Below are 26,725 nucleotides of genomic sequence, written 5' to 3' on the forward strand. Positions count from 1 at the left end.
TTTATTTTTTTTGTCCAAAGCGAAAGGCAAGCTGTGGTCATGAATGGGTTATGAAAATATAGCAGTTATTATAATATTGTATTACTTATAAACATTCTGCCATGGAATTTTAGCTTTTAAGTTTAAAACCTAATGTTAAACAGTTAATATTGAATACGTTATAACGTTAACTATTTCTGCCTTCAGACCGTCCAGTGACTAGCTGACAGGTCTGAACAGGTAATACAGCCCTTATTAACAACATATCTAGGATCAGATAACCTTTACCACCAACAATAACATTTGCCATTAGAGAATGAGAAACAATCTGACCTTGGACCAGTGATTACGGACAGCTTCTACCCAGTCCTAATACCCTGGGCTTCGCCCCAAATGGCACTCTATTCCCTTTGTAGTGCACTACTTTTGACCAGGACACTACTTTTGACCAGGACACTACTTTTGACCAGGCCATAGGGTTCTGGACATAAGAAGTGCACTTTATAGGGGATATGGTGCCATTTGGGACGTAGCCCTGGTCTGTGTACCTGAGGGTATTACTGTGGCGTGGTCAAAGCCCTTGGTAAGTAGCTTAGTGTTCCCTCTCTGTCCCTGGCCTCCAATCCTCTAACTAACCTAGGAAAACACTCTCCTCAGGATAGCATACCGTCTGACAGACAGACCAACTTCCCTCACTAGGTAAGAACTATATTATATGTTTGTTATCTTGATGTCATGCAGTTGTGTTGGAAACAGTTGGTAAACTATTTCTTTTTTAAGGTCAGTCAATCCAGAAAATGTCAAGAACTTTTAAAGTTTCTTCAAGTGCAGTTGCAAAAACCATGAAGCGCTATGATGAAACTAGCTCTCATGAGTTACCTCTGCTTCAGAGGATAAATTCATTAGAGATAACTGCACCTCAGATTGCAGCCCAAATAAATGCTTCACAGGGTTCAAGTAACAGATACATCTCAACATCAACTGTTCAGAGGAGACTGCCTGAATCAGGCCTACATGGTCGAATTGCTGCCAAGAAACCACTACTACAGGACACCAATAAGAAGAAGAGACTTGCTTGGGCCAAGAAACACGAGCAATGGACATTAGACAAGTGGAAATCTGTCCTTTGGTCTGATGAGTCCAAATTTGAGATTTTTGGTTCCAACCGCCGTGTCTTTGTGAGATGCAGAGTAGGTGAACGGATGATCTCCGCATGTGTGGTTCCCACCGTGAAGCATGGAGGAGGTGTGATGGTGTGGGGGTGCTTTGCTGGTGACACTGTCTGTGATTTATTTAGAATTCAAGGCACACTTAACCAGCATGGCTACATTTACATTTTTTTTACATTTTAGTCATTTAGCAGACGCTCTTATCCAGAGCGACTTACAGTTAGTGAGTGCATACATTTAATTCTTTATACTGGCCCCCCGTGGGAATCGAACCGACAACCCTGGCGTTGCAAACGCCATGCTCTACCAACTGAGATACATCCCTGCCGGCCATTCCCTCCCCTACCCTGGACGACGCTGGGCAAATTGTGCGCCGCCCCATGGGTCTCCCAGTCGTGGCCGGCTACGACAGAGCCTGGATTCGAACCAGGATCTCTAGTGGCACAGCTAGCACTGCGATGCAGTGCCTTAGACCACTGCGCCACTCCCATCTGGTTTGCGCTTAGTGGGACTATCATTTGTTTTTCAACAGGACAATGACCCAAAACACACCTCCAGGCTGTGTAAGGGCAATTTTACCAATAAACTGTTGGAAAAGCATTCCTCATTAAGCTGGTTGAGAGAATGCCAAGAGTGTGCAAAGCTGTCATCAAGGCAAAGGGTGGCTACTTTGAAGAATATAAAATATAAATAATATTCTGATTTGTTTAACACTTTTTTACAAATCTCCGCTGTTGAAAACGAAATGTTAGTCTAAAAGAAATGTGAGATAATGTCTAGATGCTTTTTATAGTGGAGATCAAGTTTATAAGTTGCCTGGTTGGGCTGATGAGACAATTGATTGCGGAGACAGTTGATTGCGCAGTCAGATGGAACAGAGTAAATAGGCATTTTAACATCAGATTTAGCCGGTGGCAATTTGTGGAATAGACACCGACTGGAATGCGGTTTTAACCAATCAGCATTCAGGATTAGACACACCTGTTGTATAATTCTACAGTGTGTATATCTCCACCCTTTTGTATCTGTTACAGCCAACAATGTATTTATACAGTATTTGTCTGTATCAGATTGTGGTTATCTATCTGTTCTATTTCTACAGTGTGTATATTGCAGGTCATTATATATCTGTTCTATTTCTACAGTGTGTATATTGCAGGTCATTATATATCTGTTCTATTTCTACAGTGTGTATATTGCAGGTCCATATCCAGCTCTGTGTGTCTATGATTCATTCCCCAGACTATCACTATCAGTGGCAGTTACCTATCCCAACCATTATACACAATGTGTAATAATTTACATCCAAGTGTGTGTGTGTGTGTGTGCGTCTCCCAAAATAGGCCTACTGCTCTCTCCTTCTCTGAGCAGGATCAGGCAGGAGAGAGATTACCCACTGCTTATCCTCAATACAATTGGCAGCACACACACACCTACACACACACTCACTCCCTCTCTCTCATTCTCTCCTCTCGCTCTGTCTCTTATTCACTATCTCTCTCTAACTGACTCACACATACACACATTCTCTCTCTCCATCTCTTTTTCTCTTTCTCACTCACACACACAAAATAGCAATGCTTCCTTCAGGTGAATCGATAACAGTGTGTGTGTGTGTGTTATCTCTCATACCTGAATGTTAACGTTGTGTTCCTCTTCTCCCCTATACAGGTGTGTGGTTAACCAGCTGCAGCCATGTGTGACCAGACGTTTGTGGCCATCACCTTCGGGCCGTGTGATAGCTGCTCGGAGAACCGCCCCTTGATGAACCTGTACATCAAGACTGAACCCATCAACTACTGCTCACTATGCATGGAGATTGTACGTCCCTTAACCCCTGACCTCTAACCTCTGAGTCTAACCCATCTAACTGCTCCATCCAGGACCTATACAATCCTTTAAGATCTTCACAAATGCCCAGGGGTTAGGGGTAGATTTGAGATTCGTTATGTATTTTTAGGGGGTTGGAGAGGGCCCCCTCTGAGAATGCAGCCTCCCTATCTGTCTGATATACAGTAGCAGAGAGCCTCTTTCAGAACGCACACACATACACACTCACACCATGCCTGGATGAATTCACCACCTCATCTTATCTGTACTCCCTTCTCTCTGGCAGCTCATCCACACTGATAGCAACCTTGTCTTTCACTTCTCTAAACAGCAATAGGCCTACTATAGGTGCAAATACACTTTTTAAAGGGAAAACACATACATTTCAACAAGTAAACTCATTGCAATGTGGTTCAATAAAATAAGGAAACTGTGCTTTTCCTGTAAAGTGTTTAAATTAATATTATTAGAGAAAAAATTAGGCTATATTTAGTGAAATTACTACCAAAGACAGTCATAGTGGCATCTCTGGGGCGAGAAAGACAGATATAGAAAGAGGGAGAGAGAGAAAGAGGTAGAGACTTGCCTGAGACCAAGTGAGAGAAGAGACAGGGAAAGAGGGGGAGAGAAGGAGAACGTCAGCGCGGCAGCAGCATCAGGGGCATATTCATTAGTCCAAACAGTTGCAAAACGTAACGTTTTGGAAGTAAAACGAGAGTTTATATTGGACAAATTCAGGTAGGTCTCTCTCCGTTTCGTTCCGTTTGCTTCCGTTTAAGAAACGTTTTGCAACAGAATTGGCGTAATGAATACGCCCCAGCTGTAGGAAAGCAGACAGCCGCCTTGACAGGCGCAGCCAGTGCGCGACTAAAAACATGGTCTTGCCGGTCCCTTTTCTTTCCTTTCCCCGGTTCCCTTCTTTTGTTCCTCCTCTCCTCTAAAGATGGCGTGCCAGGGCCTTGCGAGCGGCGAAACTCTGAAGTCGCTGAAGGCGGAGAGCGAGACGCTGAGGAAGAAGCTCGAGGAGGAGCGGAAGAAGCTGCACGATGTGGAGTGTGAGTGTTTAATGGGAGGGAGGGAGAGGGGCCTCGCGATGCGCTAAATGTTTACCGACTGTACCCCAAACATGTTGCGCTGAAACTGTTATTATATCCGATATGTAAGGTCCATTATTGCAGAGATTTGCCCGTGGCTATGAAACCGCATTAGATATGCTACCAGAATATAGTTAATATAGTGCATTGCAGGAAGGTTCTCCTGCAACAGGGTGATCAAAAAAGATCCTATTTATTAATTTACACGACAATTAATTGTCATTACTGGAGTTTTTAACTGTGTGTGTGTGTAGTGGAGAAGGTAGCTGAGAAGGCAGAAGCTCTGGGTGAGTTAAACATGAAGACTAGGAGGACACTGAAGGGCCATGGCAACAAGGTGCTCTGTATGGACTGGTGCAAAGACAAACGACGCATTGTCAGCTCCTCACAGGTATACATACACACGCTATCCCAAACTTTAGGCCTGAACAGCTCCCCTCTCCCCCTATTCTCCCTCCCCTTTCTCTCCTCCCTCTCCACCCTCTCCCCCTCTCCCTCTAACCTTCCATCCTCCTTCTATTCTACTGTAATTAGTGTGTTTTAGTCACAGCCCTGTCCATGGCGCTGAACTCCCTGACACCCAACTTTCATCCATTACTCTTCCCTCCTCCCCCCTCCCTCATCCCTTATTTATTCCTCCCTCCTCCCCTCTTCATTCCTCCCTCCCTTCTTCCCTCCTCTCCCTCTCTCCTCCCCTCCTCTCCCTCTCTCCTCCCCTCTTCATTCCTCCCTCCCTTCTTCCCTCCTCTCCCTCTCTCCTCCCCTCTTCATTCCTCCCTCCCTTCTTCCCTCCTCCCCCTCTCTCCTCCCGTCTTCATTCCTCCCTCCCTTCTTCCCTCCTCCCCCTCTCTCCTCCCGTCTTCATTCCTCCCTCCCTTCTTCCCTCCTCCCGTCTTCATTCATCCCTCCCACCTCCCCTCTTCCTCCCTCCCACCTCCCTTCTTCATTTCTCCCTCCCTCCCTGCCTCCTCCATTCTCAGACACACTGAACATGTTATTCTCACCAGGCATTTAATGGTAATCTCTCCCTGTATGTCCATGTGATCTGTATGCTTCTTTTCCTTGTCTTCTGTCTACCAGGATGGGAAGGTTATCGTGTGGGATGCTTTCACCACCAATAAGGTTAGTAAAAGCAGCCTGAGTGTGTGAGTGCGCTAATGGCTGCCTAATCCAGTCCCATGGTGGAGCAGTCTTAACCAGGCTGCTAAGAGCATAGTTCCATTAACACTAGAGAGTGGAGTGAGTGTGCTTATTTACGTTAATGTATATGCACAATGTGTTCTAGGAACATGCAGTGACCATGCCGACTACGTGGGTGATGGCGTGTGCCTACGCCCCCTCTGGCTGTGCCATCGCCTGTGGGTGGGTCTGACTCTGACCTTTAACCCCTTAGCCCCAAGAAAAGTATTGGCTTGATGCTAAAGTATTGGCTTGAGGGCTTGATGTTAAAGTAAAGGCCAACAAATATCTCTCTCCTCTGTCTGTCTCTCTGTCTGACAGGGGATTGGATAATAAGTGTTCGGTGTACCCTCTCTCATTGGACAAGGACGAGAACTTGGCGGCTAAGAAGAAGTCGGTTGCCATGCACACCAACTACCTGTCCGGCTGCACATTCACCAACTCTGACATGCAGGTTAGGGACTAGACACATGAACGCACACCCACACACGCACACACACAGACACAAACACACTCAGACACAGGCGCACACAACACAACGAGGAGAGAGGGAGAAGGAAATCGATTTGAGATTTTCAGAACAAGGAGGTGAGAATGGATAGAGAGAGGGAGGAATAGAGGGAAGGTAATATTAGATGGAGGATATAAGGCTGTTAATAATTCATCTCTGCTAGACAGAGAGGAACTGTTGAGAATGATAGGGGGATGAGGAAGAGGAGAGGAGAGGGTGATGAGAGAGAAGGTGATGAGAGAGAGAGATGGCCCTCCATTATGAGTGTATTACTAGACATTAAGAGGCCTTTATCTGTCAGAGCTGAAAACTCATACCTACGGGCACACGCTCACAATATCTGTCTACCTAATGTACTGGGGTCTGTTAGTGGCTGTTGCTGCCTGTGTGCGTGTGGACGGGGTGAACGTGGGGTGGTGTTTGTGTGTTTGCCTGTGTGTGTGTCAAGCTTGCGCTCTCTCGAGAGAGAAAGAAAGAGTGGAGGAGATGTAGAGGAAGAGATAGAAGTGGTCAAGAGTTTTAAGTGCCACATCTGTGAGGAGAGGGACCTGTAAAGAGGAAGCTGTAATATAATACAGGAAACACACAGAGACAGACACATCTCCTCTCCTCTAACAGGAATAAAGCACAGGGCTGTGGAGAGTTGAGACTACATTGTCCCAGTCAGTCTCAGTTCAGTCTCAGTTTCATATCTTTATTGTCTGATGGGGATGTTTCATATCTTTTCTGACTGACAGGGGGATGTTTCATATCTTCCGTTTGGTTCTGTTTGCTTCCTAGTGAATATACAGTTAGCACATTTGGTTCCTTGGAAGTTGTGGGAACATGTGATTTTGGTTTCACATTGGTTGTGAGAATGAAGCCATACATTTCCTGACCGTTAAAACTGAAAAAATGTCAACGTTTTGAGAACAGAAATAAAAATGTGTCCTGTTCTGGGAATGTTCATTTTTAGGTTGCAGGGAGGTTGTGAGAATGTTTTACTTTGGTTCCTTGAACGTTTTCCTGGGAGGTTTTATTAACACTCTGAGAATATACATTATTATTATAATTCGAACTTAATTATAGGTTATTTGGAGGTTTTTGAATAACTTCCTCTGAATGTTTCAATAAGACGTTTAATAACACTGCTAGCTTATTTTGGGTTAACTTTTTTGACGTCCAAGCATGAATGGACACTTGGAAATTAATTTCCTTAGGCATTAATCAAGCAAATACATTTATTTTGTGTGACACGGCATCAGTGAGAATTGAACCTATAATCTTCTGTTCTCTGTCCATGGAATTAGTCCACTGCACCACCAGGATGGCGCTAGCATGCCATGTTGTTTCACACATACAAAGCTGTTAATTTGTGTCTATTCAAACAGACCCCATTTCAAAGGAAACAAGCACTCATTAAGATCAGGTGTGGCCAATTAATGGGCGCGGCCAAAACACCTGAACACAATTAACAAGAGGATAGAGAGAGTTTTGTTGATGCTAAGAACAGAATGTATATGTTTTTGAATAACATTCTTAGCATGTTCTCTGAATGTTACAAAAGTTTTCTGGTGGTTTTTATGGAAAGTTTTATTAACGTTCTCTGAACAATTTGAGAACATTACTTTAAATAGAACCAATAAGGAAACCTGTAGGAAACGTTATGCTGAAGTACTGAAATTCCCACAGAAGAACGTTGTTTCTTAACGTTCTCAGAACTATTTGAGAACATTCCCAATGTCAAGAACATTACCAAAATTGAAATGAAATGCAACCATGTTTGAACTTTTAGGAAACTTTCTGTTAAAGTAATGAAATACCAAGAAAATATAATTTTTTTGTTAAGTTCCTTAAATGTGCTGAGAATGTTCAAAGCCAAGCAACTATCCTGCACCGTTCCAAGAAAGTTGTGGGAAGGTTGTATGCAAAATAACCATAGGACAACCACTCTCTCACCAAGCTCTAAGAAACATATGGTTCTCAGAACGTTGTACGCTAGCTGGGTACACCCCAGTAGTTAAGCTCTGTGGAATGGACATAGATTACAGTGGCTTGCGAAAGTATTCACCCCCCTTGGCATTTTTCCTATTTTGTTGCCTTACAACCTGGAATTTAAATTGATTTTTTGGGGGTTTGTATCATTTGATTTACACAATATGCCTACCACTTTGAAGATGCAAAATATATTTTATTGTGAAACAAATAAGACAAAAAAACAGAACTTGAGCGTGCATAACTATTCACCCCCCCACACAAAGTCAATACTTTGTAGAGCCACCTTTTGCAGCAATTACAGCTGCAAGTCTCTTGGGGAATGTCTCTATAAGCTAGGCACATCTAGCCACTGGGATTTTTGCCCATTCTTCAAGGCAAAACTGCTCCAGCTCCTTCAAGTTGGATGAGTTCCGCTGGTGTACAGCAATCTTTAAGTCATACCACAGATTCTCAATTAGATTAAGGTCTGAGCTTTGACTAGGCCATTCCAAGACATTTAAATGTGTCCTCTTAAACCACTCGAGTGTTGCTTTAGCAGTATGCTTAGGGTCATTGTCCTGCTGGAAGGTGAACCTCCGTCCCAGTCTCAAATCTCTGGAAGACTGAAACAGGTTTCCCTCAAGAATTTCCCTGTATTTAGCGCCATCCATCATTCCTTCAATTCTGACCAGTTTCCCAGTCCCTGCCGATGAAAAACATCCCCACAGCATGATGCTGCCACCACAATGGGGATGGTGTTCTCGGGGTGATGAGAGGTGTTGGGTTTGCGCCAGACATAGCGTTTTCCTTGATGGCCAAAAAGCTCAATTTTAGTCTCATCTGACCAGAGTACCTTCTTCCATATGTTTGGGGAGTCTCCCACATGCCTTTTGGCGAACACTAAATGTGTTTGCTTATTTTTTTGTACAGCTTAAAGTAGTCCTATGGACAGATACTCCAATCTCCGCTGTGGAGCTTTGCAGCTCCTTCAGGGTTATATTTGGTCTCTGTTGCCTCTCTGATTAATGCCCTCCTTGCCTGGTCCGTGAGTTTTGGTAGGCGGCCCTCTCTTGGCAGGTTTGTTGTGGTGCCATATTATTTCCATTTTTTAATAATGGATTTAATGGTGCTCCGTGGGATGTTCAAAGTGTCTGATATTTTTTTATAACCCAACCCTGATCTGTACTTCTCCACAACTTTGTCCCTGACCTGTTTGGAGAGTTCCTTGGTCTTCATTGTGCCGCTTGCTTGGTGGTGCCCCTTGCTTAGTGGTGTTGCAGACTCTGGGGCCTTTCAGAACAGGTGTGTGTATATATACTGAGATTATGTGACAGATCATGTGACACTTAGATTGCACACAGGTGGACTTTATTTAACTAATTATGTGACTTCTGAAGGTAATTGGTTGCACCAGATCTTATTTAGGGGCTTCATAGCAAAGGGGGTGAATACAGTGAGGGGAAAAAGTATGTCAAAAATGTTATAAATTTATTTGCATTTTAATGAGGGAAATAAGTATTTGACCCCTCTGCAAAACATTACTTAGTATTTGGTGGCAAAACCCCTGTTGGCAATCACAGAGGTCAGACGTTTCTTGTAGTTGACCACCAGGTTTGCACACATCTCAGGAGGGATTTTGTTCCACTCCTCTTTGCAGATCTTCTCCAAGTCATTAAGGTTTCGAGGCTGACGTTTGGCAACTCGAACCTTCAGCTCCCTCCACAGTTTTTCTATGGGATAAAGTTCTGGAGACTGGCTAGGCCACTCCAGGACCTTAATGTGCTTCTTCTTGAGCCACTCCTTTATTGCCTTGGCCGTGTGTTTTGGGTCATTGTCATGCTGGAATACCCATCCACGACCCATTTTCAATGCCCTGGCTGAGGGAAGGAGGTTCTCACCCAAGATTTGACGGTACATGGCCCTGTCCATCGTCCCTTTGATGTGGTGAAGTTGTCCTGTTCCCTTAGCAGAAAAACACCCCCAAAGCATAATGTTTCCACCTCCATGTTTGACGGTGGGGATGGTGTTCTTGGGGTCATAGGCAGCATTCCTCCTCCTCCAAACACGGCGAGTTGAGTTGATGCCAAAGAGCTCGATTTTGGTCTCATCTGACCACAACACTTTCACCCAGTTCTCCTCTGAATCATTCAGATGTTCATTGGCAAACTTCAGACGGCCCTGTATATGTGCTTTCTTGAGCAGGGGGACCTTCCGGGCGCTGCAGGATTTCAGTCCTTCACGGCGTAGTGTGTTACCAATTATTTTCTTGGTGACTATGGTCCCAGCTGCCGTGAGATCATTGACAAGATCCTCCCATGTAGTTCTGGGCTGATTCCTCACCGTTCTCTTGATCATTGCAACTCCACGAGATGAGATCTTGCATGGAGCCCCAGGCCGAGGGAGATTGACAGTTATTTTGTGTTTCTTCCATTTGCGAATAATCACCCACCAACTGTTGTCACCTTCTCACCAAGCTGCTTGGCGATGGTCTTGTAGCCCATTCCAGCCTTGTGTAGGTCTACAATCTTGTCCCTGACATCCTTGGAGAGCTCTTTGGTCTTGGCCATGGTGGAGAGTTTGGAATCTGATTGATTGATTGCTTCTGTGGACAGGTGTCTTTTATACAGGTAACAAGCTGAGATTAGGAGCACTCCCTTTAAGAGTGTGCTCCTAATCTCAGTTTAATACCTGTTGTGACGTCACGAGAGGCTACACAGCTTTCAGCGGGATTGCTCAAGTAGTGCAAGGAGACAAGGTTCAAACAAAACAAGGATTTTATTATAGGTCTTGGGAAATTAACGAAAATATAACAAAATTCTGTTCTCTTGTGGCTCTTTAAGGGTTAACAGTTCAGGGATGTCTCTTCCACATCCAAAGTCATAATTCTCACTCGCTCAGATAACTTTTCCCCAGCCTTACTGTAGTCCACGTTGCAGCTAGTGGCCAACCCAGCAAAAAGTCCTTCCAAATGTCTCTCACGTATTTCCACAGGTGCATATATCCAAAGGTGAGTATTTCCCAAAGGTAAGTATCTCCAAATCCTTATATTCCTCATGGAAGTGGACGTGCAGCACTCTTGTCCTCCAGAGAGCCCAGGTTGGAGACTGTCTCTTCCCTTTCCAAAACTTCAGCTCATCAGCTCCTCATTTGTTTCAGCTGCGTGGGAAGATTGGCCATAGAGGGGTGGAGTTCCCGACCATACCAGCAGATGGAGCCATAGCTGTCTGGGTTTGCAGCCACCTCAGGGGGATGTAACGTCCCTCCAGGACACAGCCTCTCGTGACATCACACATCCCCCTCCTCGGGACCGACGTCCTCGTCGGGTAAAGGCAGCGAAGAAGGCATCACGCCGGGAGAGGGCGTCCGCATTGCCGTGGTGCTTGCCAGACTGCTCTCTCTTCAACTCCTCCAACTCTAGGACCAGGGACTCAGCCTCCTGTTGTCTCTCCTTGAGTTTCTTACTGAACGCATCAGCCTTGGTTTTAGCAGAGTTTAGCTTCTGTTGAACAGCTTTCAGTTCCTTCTCTCTCTCTGCCTCCGCATTCTTCATCTTGTTCTCCAACACCTTGTACTTCTCCTCTGCCTTCTTCTGGACCTCCTTACTACTGCGCAGGGTCTCCTCACACTCCTCGATGGTCCTGCGCAGCCTCTCCAGCTCCTCCTGTTGCTTAGGGAAGGAGCTCTGTTGGAGTTTAGCCTGGAGGATATCTAACTCTTCTGTCTTCATGTCTAACTGTTGCTTTAACAAACGATACCTCTCAGCGGTCCCCTTCAGACCAGACAGTTCTTTGTCCAGATTCTGTAGCTCCGTCTCTGTGTCGGTCTGGGCACCTGCCATCCCTATCAGAGCCCGGGCGGGAGTGAGTAACTCGGAGGATTGCACCGGAGCCTTCCCAGGATGAGTCTTGCCTCTCCGTTTCCGAGGTACTCGGGTTATCCTCTCCTGAGACTCTCTCCAGAGTGGGTAAAAGGCTGGGCAGTCTCGTCCAATTAGGACAGGGACGGGGAGGGAATCAACCACCCCGCCGTCGTGTGTATGGTTCCCCGTGTGCTGGTCATTGTAAGTTCAGTAATGGGGTATTCTCTGGTGTCCCCATGGACACAGGAAACTGGGAGGACTTTCCCCGGGGTCAGACACGTTGGGCCCACCAAATTCTTACGCACCAGGGTGGCCCGGCTACCAGAATCCAGTAAGGCCTCCACATCATGGTGATTCACAGTTACCGGGCAGGTGGGGGGTCGATCTGGGCCGCCATCTACGACTCCCAAGAGCGAGGCAAAACGGTGTGTGGGTGCTGAGCTGGAGGACTCCGCAGTGGGCATAGGTTCATCGGCTGGTTTCCCACACTGCCAGGAGATATGTCCCATCTCCCCACACCGGTAACACTGTCGAGTTTCCCCCTCCTGGTGTACTCTTCTTGGACCCGCCTGGTTTCTGGCTCCCCCTGGAGCCGGGATAAGTCCTGACATGGCTGGGTTCGAGACCTTGGGGGTCCTTTGGACGGGTTCTTCCCATTTGTGGTGGGGCCGCACTCCTGGGGTCTTTTCGGGAAGCATTCAGCATCTCCGCTGTGGCCTGGTACTTTTCCACAGCTTCCACGGTCAGATCAGCCGTGGTCAAGGCCTGTTGACTGATGAACCGTTTTGCCTCATAAGGCAGGGGCGCGTAGGTAACGATCCACCACAACGGCCTCCACCACCGCCGCTGCTGTATTCCTCTGCGGATCCAGCCATTTCCTTGCGATTCGGACAAGTTCATGCATCTGCGCCCGAGGAGGTTGGTCTGGTTGGAAGGTCCAGCTGTGAAAGCGCTGGGCCATACCAAACTTTGTGAGTCCATATCTGCTGAGGATCTCAGACTTCAGGGCATCATAGTCAGTAACCTGGTCAGGGCCCAGGTCCCGGACAGCATTCAGCGATTCCCGGTTAGAAAGGGGGCTAACAGACCAACCCACTGTTGCTTGGGCCAGGCTTCCCTAGTGGCCGTGGCCTCAAATGCATGCAGGTATGCCTCAATGTCATCGGTAGCTCCCATCTTAGATATAAAGTCACTTGCCTTTATTGGGCGGGTATTTTGGACCACCCTCTGTCTCTGCAACTGCAATTCCTCTGCCTTCAGAAGGTTGGCTTTCTTTTGCTCCTCCAAGAGAGCCACGTTTGCTTGCATCTGGGCTTGCTGGCCAGCAACAAGGGCTTTCAATATGTCCTCCATTTCAGTCGGCGGGGAGCCTACGGCCAACTTGGAAAACTGGGTGATCAAACCTTCGGTATCCTCCTCTGACATGCACTATTAACGCTTGAGCGTGCCCGTATTCTCCACCATCTGTGACGTCACGAGAGGCTACACAGCTTTCAGCGGGATTGCTCAAGTAGTGCAAGGAGACAAGGTTCAAACAAAACAAGGATTTTATTATAGGTCTTGGGAAATTAACGAAAATATAACAAAATTCTGTTCTCTTGTGGCTCTTTAAGGGTTAACAGTTCAGGGATGTCTCTTCCACATCCAAAGTCATAATTCTCACTCGCTCAGATAACTTTTCCCCAGCCTTACTGTAGTCCACGTTGCAGCTAGTGGCCAACCCAGCAAAAAAGTCCTTCCAAATGTCTCTCACGTATTTCCACAGGTGCATATATCCAAAGGTGAGTATTTCCCAAAGGTAAGTATCTCCAAATCCTTATATTCCTCATGGAAGTGGACGTGCAGCACTCTTGTCCTCCAGAGAGCCCAGGTTGGAGACTGTCTCTTCCCTTTCCAAAACTTCAGCTCATCAGCTCCTCATTTGTTTCAGCTGCGTGGGAAGATTGGCCATAGAGGGGTGGAGTTCCCGACCATACCAGCAGATGGAGCCATAGCTGTCTGGGTTTGCAGCCACCTCAGGGGGATGTAACGTCCCTCCAGGACACAGCCTCTCGTGACATCACACTGTATAAAAGACACCTGGAAGCCAGAAATCATTCTGATTGAGAGGGGGTCAAATACTTATTTCCCTCATTAAAATGCAAATCAATTTATACGATTTTGGATATGCGTTTTTCTGTCTCTCACTGTTCAAATAAACCTACCATTAATTATAGACTGATCATTTCTTTGTCAGTGGGCAAACGTGCAAAATCAGCAGGGGATCAAATACTTTTTTCCCTCACTGTACATATGCACGCACCACTTTTGCGTTATTTATTTTTTTGAATTTTTTTAAATAAGTTATTTTTTTCATTTCACTTCACCGATTTTGACTATTTTGTGTTTGCCCATTTTACATTAAATCCAAATAAAAATCCATTTAAATTACAGTGTTGACTTCTCTCTTAGTGGTAAGATGTGGACAAAAGTCATCAACTATTTGACAAATAATACCTATTTTTATTAGCTTCCTCTAAACAGAGACTAGAGTCAACTAAACATGCATTGGTCCCCCGATCGTGAACAGATTTACAATTATGCTGTTGGACATTTACTGGTGTTGTTGTGCTGTTATTATTGGATGTTGTTGTCCCAGGCAATACTTTCCCATCTTCACTTTGCCTCTTTCACTTTCTTTCTTACCGGGTGTGATGATGCAATAGATATACTGCCATGGCCTTGATAACCGTGAAGGGATTTTATTTGATCTTATCTGATTTCGTGTGTAGGCCGAGACTGGAGTTATTTTTTTCATTTCACTTCACCGATTTTGACTATTTTGTGTTTGCCCATTTTACATTAAATCCAAATAAAAATCCATTTAAATTACAGGTTGTAATGCAACAAAATAGGAAAACGCCAAGGGCGATGAATACTTTTGCAAGGCACTGTAGTTATATTACCCCAAACTACCACAAAAGGGTAGGAGGATCACACATTGCCCCATGTTTAGGAATACATCATAGTGTGTGTTTCAGTATTCTGACAAACTGTTTGTGTGTTTGCTTGTGCGTGTGTGTCCATGCGTGCATGTGTGCGCGTTGCATGCGTGCGTATGTGTAGATCCTGACGTCCAGTGGTGACGGTACCAGTGCGCTGTGGGACGTGGAGAGTGGTCAGCTGTTGCAGAGTTTCCACGGTCACTCTGCTGATGTCCTCACTCTGGACCTCGCCCCCTCTGAGACTGGAAACACCTTCGTCTCCGGGGTCTCTGTCTGTCTGTCTGTCTGTCTCTCTGTCTGTCTGTCTCTCTCTCTTTCTGTCTCTCTCTCTCTCTCTCTTTCTGTCTCTCTCTCTCTCTTTCTGTCTCTCTCTCTCTCTCTCTTTCTGTCTCTCTCTCTCTCTCTCTCTTTCTGTCTCTCTCTCTCTCTCTCTCTCTCTCCCCCCTCCCCTAACCTGTCTGTGTGTTCGTTCCAGGGTTCTGATAAGAAGGCTAACGTTTGGGACTTGCGCTCAGGGCAGAACGTCCAGTCGTTTGATACCCACGACTCTGACATCAACTGTGTCAAGTAAGTAGCAGGATCCACATCAACCCTTTATACAGCCTCACTGTCTACAGATCTCCTATCTTTATAGTATCCACATAATCTCTACAGTACAGCATCCATCGACCCTAAACCTAACCCTTCATACAGCTTAGTGCCCATGTCATCCTCTTTAGTCCTCTCACTCTCTCTCTTTCTCTCTCTCGCGCTCTCTTGCTCGCTCTCTCTCTCTCTTTCTCGCTCTCTCTCTTCTCTCTCTTTCTCACTCTCGCTCGCTCTCTTTCTCTCTCCAGGTACTACCCCAGTGGCGATGCTTTTGCCTCTGCTTCTGACGACTCTACAGTGAGTTTATAACACACTTATACACCCTACTTAGTACACTACTCTTGAGCAAAGCCACATAGTTGCCACTAAAAAGCTGTAATCAAAGGTAGTGCACTATAAAGGGAATATGGTGACACTTGAGAGATGATTTACCTTTGATGTGATTCTGTGTGTTGTGTGTGGCAGTCGGACAGTCTGTCTCAATAACACCATTGATTTAATCGATTATCTCAGAGAGATTATGTTATCTTACTGTGATGTCACTGGTCAAAGACCACTCTTTTCTTTGACCACATCATACAGTACATGTGTCAAAGCATCCCACTGTTTTACATTACTACACAGGTTTGTATTGTTTTGAGAAGTGTTATTCGGGCCAAGGAGCAAAAATGCAATACATTACAATATAACTTTATTGTACCTCATGGGAAAATACAATGTGACTTTATTGTCTCTCATGAGGAAAAATGCCGGGCCTTTGAGTTCACAACACAGAATTAAACTAGCATGTGATGGGTTAAAAAATAAATATATTTTTTAATGTCCCATTGATTGTGTGTGTGTGTTCCAGTGCCGTCTGTTTGATCTCAGGGCTGATCGTGAGGTGTCCATCTACTCCAAAGACAGCATCATATTTGGAGCCGCCAGTGTTGACTTCTCTCTTAGTGGTAAGATGTGGACAAAAGTCATCAACTATTTGACAAATAATACCTATTTTTATTAGCTTCCTCTAAACAGAGACTAGAGTCAACTAAACATGCATTGGTCCCCCGATCGTGAACAGATTTACAATTATGCTGTTGGACATTTACTGGTGTTGTTGTGCTGTTATTATTGGATGTTGTTGTCCCAGGCAATACTTTCCCATCTTCACTTTGCCTCTTTCACTTTCTTTCTTACCGGGTGTGATGATGCAATAGATATACTGCCATGGCCTTGATAACCGTGAAGGGATTTTATTTGATCTTATCTGATTTTGTGTGTAGGCCGAGACTGGATTATACCCCCAAAAAACGTTAATTCTCTGTGTGTTATATGATTGTAGCGGTACAAAGTATTTTGTTTTTATATGGCTGTATAAAGATTAAAGTTAATTATCAAACTTGTGATAGAGATCATACTTCAGCCAAGATGGGGAATTTAATCCACTCTGCCATCTGGAGTTTTGCTACATTTGACCACCCACTGTATTCCATGGAATTTAGAGCTGATTTATTATTCATTCTATTAGCCTCTGTCAAATGCACTTTAAACTGTAATAAATCTGTTCTGTGATATCCTCTAGCTAATATTCTAGAATCTCTCTCTCTCTCTCTCTCTCTCTCTCAGGTCGTCTGTTGTTTGCTGGCTATAATGACTACACCATCAACGTGTGGGACGTCCTGAAGGGGACCAGAGTAGCCATCCTGTTTGGTCATGAAAACAGAGTCAGCTCACTCAGAGTCTCTCCTGATGGAACCGCTTTCTGCTCTGGGTCCTGGGACAACACTCTACGGGTGAGACACGAGAGAGAGAGAGGGGTAGGGGGGTCGGAAGGGAGATGAAACAAGGAGGGACAACACCTTATGGGCTAGAGAGAGGGGGAGAGTTTGTGGTAAACCCTGGTTCTGCAGAGTCATGCATCAGATAATCCCCACATCACAATAATCTAGTACATACTTCTGTTTTCCTCTGTAGCCACAATATATGACATGGAAACCACCCACTGAGAGATACTGTAGTAGTTGTTCTTCATTAATGTCTGTGGAAGTACAGTAACACAGCATTAGTGTTCCCTCTGGTGATCTCACTTACATTTGACATTTTAGTCATTTTAGCATTTTAGGATTCTCCATCTCCCCAAAAATCTGACTCCTATCAAGGTTTCTTCCTTCCAGGGAGTTTTTCGTTGCCACTATGCTGCTGCTTGCTCTTTGGGGTCTAGACCGGGTTACTGTAATGTACTTTTTGTGTTGTTGTTCAAATGTCTTAATGAATACAATGTGATTTACTGATGTTCTGTGCTCTTTCTCTAACAGATATGGGCCTAGAGCTGCTGTGATGTCATCAGAGCGAGACCGAACCGCTGGAAGTCAGGGGTCAGAGGTTAAGGGTCAGGACCAGAGTCATGTGACCAGTAGACCCAGAGTGCCCCTGGAGCACACACTGCCGCAGAAAGAGTCTGCCTATAGAAACTCTATTAAGTTACACACACACAATAATAAACTATCTAGGTTTGGCTCCCAGAAACTATTTATTTGATTGAAGTTGGACTATACCAAATGCTCATCAGGTCAATGTTTATACACCCTAGTCCCCCTTTAAACCCCTGTTACCTGCTTCACAGTCTGTAGTTTACCAGTCAGTCAGTCTGCCCAGAGTCTAACAATCGCTCAGATCGAAAGTGCAATACTACTGTTATATACAATCAGACCATAGACTGTGGTTAGCCAGAGAGGGAGAAAGAGGGAGTGTTTGAAATATTGTTAATTTGTAATCATAGTGTTCTTCTTGTGAAATAAATACATGTTATTTAAATGATTGATGAATGGTGTGTTAAAAGTGTGTTTTATGCTATGGTTATGATGATAGTATGGAGACTGTGGTATTTCCATTACATCTGATTCTCTTCTAGCGGAAGAAAATACAATTCAGGGAAATGCCATTTTTTGTGACGTTCTTGGTGAGGCGGAACCGACAGTATAAAGAATGGCGAGAGGCTGGTGAGGGGGAAATACCGTTGACGACAGCGATCTTCCTTCTTCCGTTTGTACTTGGAGAAAGCAGTCTGATCGCTGGGAGGGTGAGATTTTGAAAAACCTTTTTCTACCTATTCTACATATTTTTTTCTTCAACTCCAACTATTCTTGTATACGTTAGTAAAGCTTCGGTTTTATAAACTTTGAGTGAATGGATCGATGCGGTTTGATATACTGACGTTGTTCGCTTCCCCGGTTTCTCTGGTCCTTTGTGTGTCAATATTCATTGACAGATCCAGCTACGCTAGTTAGCTATCAGCTGCTAGCCAGAAACGGCTAACGTTCGCGAGAAGGCTTTCTTACTCATATCCAAACCAAGACTGGTTGTCTATTTTCCAATGTTGATGTTGACAAAAAAATGTAAAACAATCCAACCACTTAACGTTAGCTAGATATCTAACTTAGCTGGCTACAGTAGCTAGATTGCGATTTATCATTGTGTGATGATTTGCCTGCGATTTGACAGTCAAGCTAGCAAGTACAAAGATGTCCGTTTTCAAGTCAATTCAGTTGGCTTTATACAGTAGCTAGCTAACGTATTAGCTCTAGCTACAACCTTGTTTCCTTCATGACACGTCCTGAATCATTCCAGCCTGCAAGGGCTCTTAAGTTAGACTTTACTGGCTTGCTCACATAGCCAGTTATTTAGCTAACCAACGGTTTACCTTTCTACCTACTGATTAGTTCAAGCAGGCCTCAGACTAGACATTACATGTTAACCTCAAGTCACTGTGCTGCTTGCATCATATTGCTATGTGGTCTATGCAGCTCATTGGGAAACTTAGCTTTGTTTTTCTTTTGAATACAAGCCTCTTCTTGGTATTGCACACAGGATGTCACCTCTTGGGGTTAGATTGAGGTTGTTTCCAATAGACCATGTTGGATGGGTTGTGGAAAGAAGCCTGCTGTATAATATCTTACCTTTAGGCCTAACTATATGAATATTGATGATGTTTCCTTTTGAGTCTAGACCCTGTAGTACAGGGTGGGAAAAATGTACTGCATGTGATAATGTACTGGTCATGTTTGAGCATAATGTATTGATAATGTTTCCTGTATATACCATGTCATGCTGGCTGTGAGAAAATCGGTGGTTGTAGCAGAAGACCTTTCTGATATATAGGCTATAGATAATGTATTAACTGTATGTGATGATAATGTATATCTTCCTGTAGACCATGTCATGCGGGCTGTGGAAAGAAACCCTGGCTGTAGCAGAGGACTACCTGTCTGTCTGCAGTATCGTCCCTGCCAGTGGGTCCCAGAAAGCCCCGCCCCCTCCTCCTCCCAGCGAATCGGCTGCAGCCATGCGACGCCTGGCCCGGGACATGGAGGCCCAGCACCAGGCCCGCTTCCACACCCTGGCACACAGCTTCCTGTGCCAGTGCGGGCCGGACCCCTGCACCTGTCTGAGGAGGGTGATGGAGGAGCTGGTGGGAGACGGACAGATGAACTGGGGGAGGGTGGTCTCTCTGTTCACCTTCACTGGGGTGCTGGTCAGAGAACTACAGGGAGAGGACACTGACCAGGGGAATGGGATGGGGCTGGGGGGGAAGGAGAGCTGCAGGGCGCTGGCGGAGACCATAGCAGACTACCTAGGAGAAGAGAAGAGTGACTGGATGCTGCAGAACAAAGGCTGGGTAGGTTTGAGCAGTGAGCATCACACACACATGCGCTTATGGACACATGCACACACACACAGGATAATTGACTAAGCTGGTGGGAATTAGATATGGGAATCTGGGCTCATATCAGCAGCACTAGTCCTCTCTGTCAAGTTAAAAGAAGCAGTTGGACAATGATACATTCTATAGTCATAATAATGTCTATGATTCAGACACATTCTATATTGTCATGATAATGTCTATGATTCAGACACATTCTATATTGTCATGATAATGTCTATGATTCAGACACATTCTATATTGTCATAATAATGTCTATGATTCAGACACCTTGTGGCTTCTTGCTATGTGGCTGCTGCTTGCTGTGTTTATGTCAATTAGAGAGTGGCGTCAGCCAAGAATGTCTGGAATGTGTGTCTGTGCTACCAAGATGATGTTCAGGTCTAACCCAGGAATGACTGTTCAACACACAGGCTTTTTATGCTACACGAAATGTGACAATATTGGGGGACAGTTTCCTGGACACAGATTAAGTCTAGGGGCGGCAGGTAACCTAGCGGTTAAGAGTGTTGGGCCAGTAACGGGAAGGTCGCTTGTTCGAATCCCCCGAGACGACTAGGTGAAAAGTCTGTGCCCTTGAGCAAGGCACTTAACCTTAATTCCTCCTGTAAGTCGCTCTGGATAAGAGCGTCTACTAAATGACTTAAATGACTGTAAAGGTTAAATATAGGCCTAGTTCTGGACTAAAGAGCAAGTTCAATGGAGAATTCCCATTAGAAAATGATTGATCTGTGTCTGGGAAACTGGCCCTAAGGTTTTTTTTTAATGCTTATTAGAAATGGGTCTTTGATTTGTAATGTGTTACATATCAGTAGGATGTTATAAGTGTGTCACAGTAGATTATACATGTCAATACACTCAGGGGTTTTACTGTGGTGTGGATTATAAACCCAGGTAGTCTGAGAGGTCAGAGATCTACCTGTCACTTAAAAGAGGAGGGTTTGTACAAGGTAGCCACACAGCCAGTATAGTCATATAAAGTGGATCAGGGGTAGTGGGGTTACTGGGGTACTCCAAAACAACATAGGACTGTAGTGCTGTGAAGAACTGGGGTAGCAACAAGCACAGCTGCAGCTCCATTTGTTGACTGCTTTTGTGAATTAACCACACCCCCCTCTAGCCAGCTGGTCCCAACAGCCATATGTACTGTCTCTAACGTAACACTCTAGTGACCTCCAAGAACACAACAATCATTAATACTAGTCTGGATCAGTACAACAAAATAAGGACAGACGAACACAACCACCTGGGTCTGGATCAGTACATCAAATAGACAGATGAACACAACCACCTGGGTCTGGATCAGTACATCAACTAGACTGATGAACACAACCACATTTTGAAATGGGCCTTACTAATCACAACGCAGGTCTGTTATAGCAGGGACTAGGGACTGTCCACAGGCAGCTGTCTCTGTCTGAAAACATGAGAGGAAATGGGGCTTTTTGAGCAGTATTGAACTAAAACACTTTCTTGACTTCCTTATTTTGACCTCTAGCCTGGTCCTTTGATACACTGTTGTGCCTTGAATACGTACGTGTTCAATAAAATATATGGATCTAACCCTAACCCTCTCCGCTCTCTTCTAGGAGGGCTTCTGTAAGTTCTTCCACACAGCAAGAGAGGTGAAACAGGACTTGTCCATGAAGACTGCTCTGTTTGCTGCCGCTGGCATGGGCATCGCAGGGTTAACCTTCCTCCTGGTCCGCTAACACACAGCACCTGCTGCATCATCAGTCTCATTTCAAAGTAATGACAGTGTGGTAGGTCTTTAATGGGTTAAATGGTGTCACAACAGGGGCGAAACAGTGTCTTGAAAATGGAGGGGGGAGAGAGAGAATAGTGGTTGGGACATGTCCCCCTTCACCCCCGGTGAATTATGTCACATTGAAGCAGGATTCCATTACATGGTTTAGTTGTTTCATTCGTTCAACCATCAACTGAATGTTTCCACATCTTTCAGCCCCGCAGTAATACCTTCAACTATTACCAACTCTATTATTCAGTCATACCTGGAGATTGTAACACAACAAACTAAATGCCTTCTGAAATGATGGAGTATGTGAATATTATTAGTTTGCATATCTTTCCCCTGTTATGTTATTAAAATGTTGTATTTTGTCAAAGCGAGCGCACAGGGACCACATGTTGTGTTGACCACAACTGGACCACTATGGTTGGTAGCATTCTGTTCGACCGTGCAGCTACAAAGATGACCATTTTGATGTTGATGGCCGCTTCCCTAATGGCGACTTCTTCCTTATATCAGGGGTATCCAAGCCTGAAGTTTCCAAGTAGTCCTGGTTTTCTGTTCTACCTGATAAATAATTGCACCCAACTGGTGTCTCAGGTCTAAAGCCGTCCCTAGTAAGAGGGGAAGAATGAAAATGAACAGTTGAACTGGCCTGGTGGTCCAGATTTCAATATCCCTGCCCTATATAGGAATGGGGTGCCATTTGGGACGAACCCCATCATTTTGTCCATTGGTTTAGTGTCCTGACTTAAATGTATTAATGTCTCTTGCCTTTCTACTTCAAATGTGTGTGTGTGTGTGTGGCAAGAAGCCTTTTTTAGTGTAATAAACATATACATTAATATATTATATTTATATGAAATAAAAATGTAAACAGTGGCCATCTTTGAATTGACACTTGGCAGATTTCATTGTTAATTTTTAGTTTTGACCTATTTTCTCTGTCTCGTCATGTTAAACATCTATGGTTTACAACAGGGTTATTCTACTCCAGGCCCGGCAGTCCACAGTACTGCTTGATTATTTTCTACCTGGTAATTGATTGTCACTGATTGGCCAGAGAGCCTACATACATCCCGCCTCCCGTCTCTGATTAGAAGGAGAGAATGAAAACCAGAAGTGTTTAGGTCCTCCAGGCCTGCAGTTGAATATCCTTGGTATGTCTATGTATGTTTCTGTCTCTGTCTCTGAGATGGTGTGTAATGTCTTTCAGGGCTTTACAGACAGTGGTGCTACAGTGTGATATGATATTACAGACATCATGTCTGCCTCACCTTAGACCAATTAACTAGACATGGACTGCATCCCAAATGGCACCCTATTCCCTACAGGGCATTACTTTTATTTATTTATGTCTTTTTCTAAATAAAAAGTTGCAATCATTGAGTTACAGTTCTGTCTTTTGTTAAAACAGAGTGAGTGAGACTGCAGGATAGTGAAGACACTGATATCCCAGGAGTCCTTTTGGTTTTACTTTGACACACCCCATGTAAACCACGACACACACACTCCACTATGGCATCAGGACTCCTTTTGAGTGCTCTGTTCTTGTTACTGTCACTTAAGTGCTTAGTTTGTGTGTGTGTGTTTATCAGCCTACACACTGCCCCTCTCCTCCCCCATCATAGTCTTGTCGAGGCAGGCCTTGTGCTCCACATCTTGTCTCTCCGATACGCTTCTCAGAATCGTCAGAAATAAAAGCGCTGACTTGTATCCTGTTACACAAATGCAGCTACCGCTATTTTAGACACACGCACATCTAATGGAACTCAGCACTTTGGTCTCAGTCCCATACAAAGCTGTAGCTACTGCTATTCTATACACATAGCCACAGCAAGCTTTCTAAGAAACAGCCATTGCTAGGAAAAACACAACTTTGTCTTTCACTGAGTCACATTTGCCTCTCAAATTGTTTTTACGAAATGTATTTCTAGTGAATTTAGAAGTATCAGCCAGTGGTTTCTCCAAGCCAGAGAATTCAGTCCTATACTCAGTGATACTACAGCAATGAGAGGTGTGTGTCTGTGATGGGGGAATTAGATCAGTCCTGAGGGCCGTAACCATTCTATGTCTGTCTATTTTATCCTTACCTACCAGGATGGACAGACATACAGAGTCTGTTACTATCTGGCCTCATCTTGATGATAGTTAGTAGTTTCTGCTATTCCAGAGTCTTAGTCACTATCTGGCCTCATCTTGATGATAGTTAGTAGTTTCTGCTATTCCAGAGTCTTAGTCACTATCTGGCCTCATCTTGATGATAGTTAGTAGTTTCTGCTATTCCAGAGTCTCAGTCACTATCTGGCCTCATCTTGATGATAGTTAGTAGTTTCTGCTATCCCAGTGTCTCAGTCACTATCTGGCCTCATCTTGTTGATAGCTAGTCGTTTCTGCTATGCCGGCTTTGAACTGTTTTGGCTTTCCATCTGATACACACACTTTCATCACATTTATCACACACACACACCCTTGAGCCATGGGAAGAGCAGTATTATCTGCTCCCCTCTCTCCAATCTGTTTATACTATCAGCACTCTGTCTGCTGACATACACACAAGCCTTGCTCTCTGATTAGCCGGCACTCAGCTGCTTTGTGGGGTCATTGAGAACATCAGGTGAGGAGGAAGCTCTGTGACAGAGTCCATATTTCACCCCAAGCAGCCAAGTAAACCTTGCGAACGAGTTTGACCCCCTTTCCCTGCTTCCCATACAAAGTCTCTCTCTCTCTCTCTGCCCCTCTCTTTCGCTCTGCCCCAGAATAGATTTCCTTCTAAGAGTGACTGTTTTATGTCACCAATAGGGTCTGGGATGGAGGAGGGGTTCCGGAGTGAGGGATGGAGGAGGGGAGCGTGAGACCAGCCATTGTATATCTGAACCATCAAAGAGTCTGTGTTGCCCTCGGCCTCTCAGACCCTCAAAACATGCAACAATGAGACGGACCTGATTTGCTACCATAGAACACATACAACACACACTCACATGGCTGAGAGCTGATGTTGTCAACGTGTGACTGTTTGTTATATCCTGTTGACATGTTTTCTCCCAGTAGACTAACAGCAGCACCTCACTGCTGTGCTTCATCATGGTGAACTGGCTGACATATTAATGCCTAGTTATTATCACTCTTTCTATTGACGCACACTGTCTGTTTAGATGATGGATTATAGAGATGACTGATGAAGGGGGACATCTTTACTGGCCTCCAGATGGGACTCTCGGGACTGGATCTCATAAACAAGCAAAGGGAGAGACTGAGATAAGGGGGGGAGAATTGGCGAGAGACCAGGGTAGAGAGAGCGCAAGGGCGGGAGAGGCAGGGAGTCAGACAGACAGAGGTCCGGGGGTTTGAGAAACGTGTTAAACTCTCTGACCTCACTGACCTTAGATACCCAGACACCCAGTATCAGCAGAATGATCACTGACCTTAGATACCCAGACACCCAGTATCAGCAGAATGATCACTGACCTTAGATACCCAGACACCCAGTATCAGCAGAATGATCACTGACCTTAGATACCCAGACACCCAGTATCAGCAGAATGATCACTGACCTTAGATACCCAGACACCCAGTATCAGCAGAATGATCACTGACCTTAGATACCCAGACATCCAGTATCAGCAGAATGATCACTGACCTTAGATACCCAGCCACCCAGTATCAGCAGAATGATCACTGACCTTAGATACCCAGACATCCAGTATCAGCAGAATGATCACTGACCTTAGATACCCAGACATCCAGTATCAGCAGAATGATCACTGACCTTAGATACCCAGACACCCAGTATTAGCAGAATGATCACTGACCTTAGATACCCAGACATCCAGTATCAGCAGAATGATCACTGACCTTAGATACCCAGACACCCAGTATCAGCAGAATGATCACTGACCTTAGATACCCAGCCACCCAGTATCAGCAGAATGATCACTGACCTTAGATACCCAGACACCCAGTATCAGCAGAATGATCACTGACCGGCTGATGTCTGGGCTGGGGACTGATGCTAGTCATGCTGTGTTGGTATCTCTAAACTGGACAGGTGACAGTGAATGATATTATCTCTAGACTGGACAGTGAGTTATGTTATCTCTAGACTGGACAGTGAATGATATTATCTCTAGACTGGACAAGGGACAGTGAATGATATTATCTCTAGACTGGACAGTGAGTCATGTTATCTCTAGACTGGACAGTGAATGATATTAGCTCTAGATTGGATAGGGGACAGTGAATAATATTATCTCTAGACTGGACAAGGGACAGTGAATGATATTATCTCTAGACTGGACAGTGAGTCATGTTATCTCTAGACTGGACAGTGAATGATATTAGCTCTAGATTGGATAGGGGACAGTGAATGATATTAGCTCTAGATTGGACAGGGGACAGTGAATTATGTTATCTCTAGACTGGACAGGGGACAGTGAATGATATTATCTCTAGATTGGACAGGGGACAGTGAATGATGTTATCTATAGATTGGACAGGGGACAGTGAATGATATTAGCTCTAGATTGGACAGGGGACAGTGAATTATGTTATCTCTAGATTGGATAGGGGACAGTGAATGATATTAGCTCTAGATTGGACAGGGGACAGTGAATGATGTTATCTATAGATTGTGGACAGTGAATTATGTTATCTCTAGACTGGACAGGGGACAGTGAATGATATTAGCTCTAGATTGGACAGGGGACAGTGAATTATGTTATCTCTAGATTGGATAGGGGACAGTGAATGATATTAGCTCTAGATTGGACAGGGGACAGTGAATGATGTTATCTATAGATTGTGGACAGTGAATTATGTTATCTGTGGACAGGGGACAGTGAATTATATCTCTAGACTGTGGACAGTGAATGTCACTAGATATGCATGCTTGGTTTGCTTCTCTTGGGCGTATTTCATTCTGGGGGGTTTTGTGCTGTGAGTTTGTGACATCTGCGCTTACAGTAGCTGTGTTACATGTGGCAGGTGGGTGTGTATGTGTGTGCATGGGTGTTTGGAATGTTGGTTTTAAATATACTTAAGTATCAAAAGTAAATGTAATTGCTAAAATATACTTAAGTATCAAAATCATTTCAAATTCCTTATATTAAGCAAACCAGATGGCAC

General features: G+C 44.7%; 2 protein-coding genes across 3 annotated transcripts; both read left to right on the forward strand.

Moving 5' to 3' along the window:
• Positions 1-572: 572 nt before the first annotated feature.
• On the forward strand, positions 573-17,956 carry gnb5b (guanine nucleotide binding protein (G protein), beta 5b). Of its 2 annotated transcripts, XM_041894925.2 has the most exons (13): positions 573-678; positions 2,820-2,969; positions 3,922-4,033; positions 4,327-4,463; positions 5,153-5,194; positions 5,358-5,434; positions 5,573-5,705; positions 14,683-14,826; positions 15,037-15,128; positions 15,398-15,446; positions 16,000-16,096; positions 16,758-16,924; positions 17,447-17,956. In XM_041894925.2, the coding sequence occupies exons 2-13, from the start codon at positions 2,844-2,846 to the stop codon at positions 17,456-17,458; spliced, it is 1,188 nt and encodes a 395-aa protein (XP_041750859.1). In that variant the 5' UTR covers positions 573-678; positions 2,820-2,843; the 3' UTR covers positions 17,459-17,956. The 2 variants fall into 2 exon arrangements, with proteins under 2 accessions (XP_041750859.1, XP_041750868.1); XM_041894934.2 differs by lacking the exons at positions 573-678; positions 2,820-2,969 and adding an exon at positions 3,611-3,716.
• A 5-nt stretch (positions 17,957-17,961) lies between these two features.
• bcl2l10 (BCL2 like 10) lies at positions 17,962-22,986 on the forward strand. Its single transcript, XM_041894945.2, has 3 exons — positions 17,962-18,210; positions 19,342-19,806; positions 21,441-22,986. Exons 1-3 carry the CDS (start codon positions 18,067-18,069, stop codon positions 21,561-21,563), a joined length of 732 nt encoding a protein of 243 aa, XP_041750879.1. The 5' UTR covers positions 17,962-18,066; the 3' UTR covers positions 21,564-22,986.
• The last annotated feature ends 3,739 nt before the right edge of the window (positions 22,987-26,725 follow it).

This window comes from Coregonus clupeaformis, chromosome 1 (genome assembly GCF_020615455.1).
Source record: "Coregonus clupeaformis isolate EN_2021a chromosome 1, ASM2061545v1, whole genome shotgun sequence".
Classification (NCBI taxonomy): Eukaryota; Metazoa; Chordata; class Actinopteri; order Salmoniformes; family Salmonidae; genus Coregonus; species Coregonus clupeaformis.

Coding starts and splice junctions, on each gene's coding strand:
- gnb5b (XM_041894925.2), top strand. CDS start 2,844: ATGTGTGACCAGACGTTTGTGGCCATCACCTTCGGGCCGTGTGATAGC. Junction 4,034..4,326: donor GAAGCTGCACGATGTGGAGT/GTGAGTGTTTAA, acceptor GTGTGTGTGTAG/TGGAGAAGGTAGCTGAGAAG. Junction 16,097..16,757: donor TGTTGACTTCTCTCTTAGTG/GTAAGATGTGGA, acceptor TCTCTCTCTCAG/GTCGTCTGTTGTTTGCTGGC.
- bcl2l10 (XM_041894945.2), top strand. CDS start 18,067: ATGCCATTTTTTGTGACGTTCTTGGTGAGGCGGAACCGACAGTATAAA. Junction 18,211..19,341: donor GCAGTCTGATCGCTGGGAGG/GTGAGATTTTGA, acceptor ATCTTCCTGTAG/ACCATGTCATGCGGGCTGTG. Junction 19,807..21,440: donor TGCTGCAGAACAAAGGCTGG/GTAGGTTTGAGC, acceptor GCTCTCTTCTAG/GAGGGCTTCTGTAAGTTCTT.